The sequence below is a fragment of the Buceros rhinoceros genome, unplaced genomic scaffold (genome assembly GCF_000710305.1).
Source record: "Buceros rhinoceros silvestris isolate BGI_N320 unplaced genomic scaffold, ASM71030v1 scaffold33673, whole genome shotgun sequence".
Taxonomy (NCBI): domain Eukaryota; kingdom Metazoa; phylum Chordata; class Aves; order Bucerotiformes; family Bucerotidae; genus Buceros; species Buceros rhinoceros.
The window spans coordinates 36957-39459 of record NW_010403619.1 but is presented as its reverse complement, the minus strand read 5'-3'; the positions used below and the strand labels follow the sequence as shown (position 1 = coordinate 39459).

General features: G+C 58.9%; 1 protein-coding gene across 1 annotated transcript in view; it reads right to left on the bottom strand.

Annotated features, from left to right (window-relative positions):
• CD79B (CD79b molecule, immunoglobulin-associated beta) overlaps window positions 1-2503 on the bottom strand; it is a gene marked incomplete at its 3' end in the record, with an annotated part of 3980 nt that overhangs the window by 978 nt on the left and 499 nt on the right. Inside the window, exon 2 of the mRNA XM_010133081.1 lies at window positions 835-876. Within this exon, the coding sequence (XP_010131383.1) occupies window positions 835-876 (42 nt within the window). The remainder of the gene's footprint in view (window positions 1-834; window positions 877-2503) is intronic.

The window sequence follows — 2503 nt, the reverse complement described above, 5'->3', positions numbered from 1 at the left end:
GTAGGGGAGTCTTTTTTGCACGGGGGATCTCGCGCCGCCTGCCAGGGGATAAGGGTGGTCATGGCGAGTAAGGACCCAGCACCCACGGAGCACCAGAAAAAAAGAGCTGCTCCCAGGAGACCCCCCCAGCATCTCCCAAATGAGGAGTTTTCCATTTTGGGGGATAACGCCGCTCTTGAGCAGTCAGTCAGCTCTGATCTGGTGAGGTGGCGTTGGCATCTGGGGGTGGAAATCATTGGGGAAAACGTGTTTTTAATGGAAGCTCCTGTGGGAATGGCTTCACTCGGATGCCGCTCCCTCCCCTCTCTAAGTACATCTCATCAGCCCCAGCTCCAAAATCCTGGCCCCTGCTGGCACGTCCATGGAGCCCCTGTTAGGACAGACCCACCCCCCAGCTGGCTTGTCCTGCGCTTCCACATTTGGTGCATTTTGCTGAGTTTGGTGGTTTTGCCCGTGTTTTGGTCCCAGAGCTGGTGGGTTTGAGGGCTCGTTTGGGTTCCCATTTAATACTCCGTGGGTGGGAACGGGACAAGCTCCATGTGCGTGAGCCCGCTGCCTGGTCCCAAGGCACGGGTTGTTCCTGTGATGTGCTCTGCAAACGCAGAGGAAAAACGCGTGTGTGCTCCAGAGAGACAAAACGAATCCGGATTTGCCGAGGGAGAGCAAGTGCGGGGCTGGGGAAACGCCGTGGAGGAGGTCACAGCCTGGGAACTGCCTGTGTGATGGAGAGGGCTCCGGGGGCGATGGGAGGGGACCCACACTTCTGTGGCACAGCCAGTGAGAGTGGGAGGGACCCTGGGGACACAGGCAGGGAAGCAGCCCCTGAGGGGTTACCTGTGATGTTCCTGGTGCTGCTGTTCTCTGCTGACATCCCACCTGCAAGACAAGAGAAGGGCCCTGAGATGGTGGCCAAGAGCTCATGTAGGACAAGCCTATGCTGGATGTCCCACGTAGGATGGCCCATACTGTGGGTCCTTCATGCCCACTCCATATGGGGTGGGGTGTTGGGAGCGTCACGCAGAGCCCCGCTCAGGGGAGATGAGGCAGTGCAGATTTGGGTACAAGTTCTTCTATTTCCATCCCAGCTCCTGAACCTTCTCAGTTGCTCTCTGGTTGACACCCCAGCGAAACCTGCCTTCGCTATTAATACCCCCTGAAGCTGGTGCCTCTCGCAAAGGGTCCGGATGGAGTCACACCTCTTTCTTCGCACTTTCCACTTTCTAAATCACCCAGAATCACTTTCCCTGCTGGGCCTTCCCTGGGCTTGTAGCCCTGAGATGGATGGGGAGGGTTCTCAGACCCTAGGATGGTGCAGCTGCCTGGGACAAGGGCTGGATGGAGCTGTGGGACAGCGCAGGTGACGTGGAGACTTCCCCCCACCCATGGGTGCCCCTGCCTGCAGCTCCAGTGCCCCTGTGCCTTGGTTCCTCTTGCTGCAGCTGGGCAGGAAGCACCAGCCCTGTTTACCGCACCGCTTCAGCGACCAGAGTGATAACTATTTGCCAAACCCCACCACGGGGAAGCTGGCACGGAGGTGGGGGCTGCACCACCACCCAGCATGACAGGGCAGCTGCAAACCAACCGCCCTAGAAGAAGAGAGAAGGTTCAGTTCTGAGGTCTGAGCTTTGCCCCGAGCCAGGTCCACCCTGCTGTGGACCTCCCTGTCCTGAAGAGCAGCCCGGTGGGGACCTGGGGGCTGAGCCATGGGCTCCCCACCCTACCCCAGAGCCTCCTCCAGCTCCGTGCTGCCCTGGTCACCTCCAGCACTAACATCTCTGCTGGGAAACTCTCCCCTCCAGTCCCATTTCCTTTTCTTCTGAAATGGGTTGTTCGGGCCATGTGTTGGGTACGTGTCCCTGCCCGCTGCGCTCCTGCCGGCCAGCTGGGACACAGAGCTTTGCTCTGCATGGTTTGTTGTGGTTTCGAAATGAAGACCAGGCTGGTCCCTCGCCCTGAAAGCCCTCACGCCCCTCGAAGCCAAGATTTCCGCTGCAACGATGGGTGGGCTGAGCTTGCCCCGTCCTCCCTCGAAGGCAGCATGAGAGCCAGGATGAAACCCCGCAGCCCCGAGTCCATGCTGGACTTGGGTGGCCACCCAAGAAACCCCAGAAACCCCCTTTCTCCTGAGGGCACGAGTTTCCCCAGCTGAGGGTGGGATCTGTGGCAAGTTTTTATGGACGTCCCTGCACCAGACAAGAGGGTTTGGAAGGGGACAGGAACTGGGTTTAGCTGCTGCGTCTCCATGGGGATGCAGAAGGGAACTGCACAGAGATGTTCACACAGGGCCCACAAATCACCCCCAAAACGTTTTCTCCTCCCATTTCTCCTCCACTCCTGGGCACTGAACCCCACGGAGCAAAGAGACATGGCTTAGCCATGGCCTCAACAATGTGCTGGCCCCGTCCTCAGGTCTCCAAGAGCAATAAATGGTAAAAAAACCCTACAGCCCTGCTTTCCTGCCACCTGCAACCGCAGCCGGGCGGGCTCTGTGCCCGATCGCCAC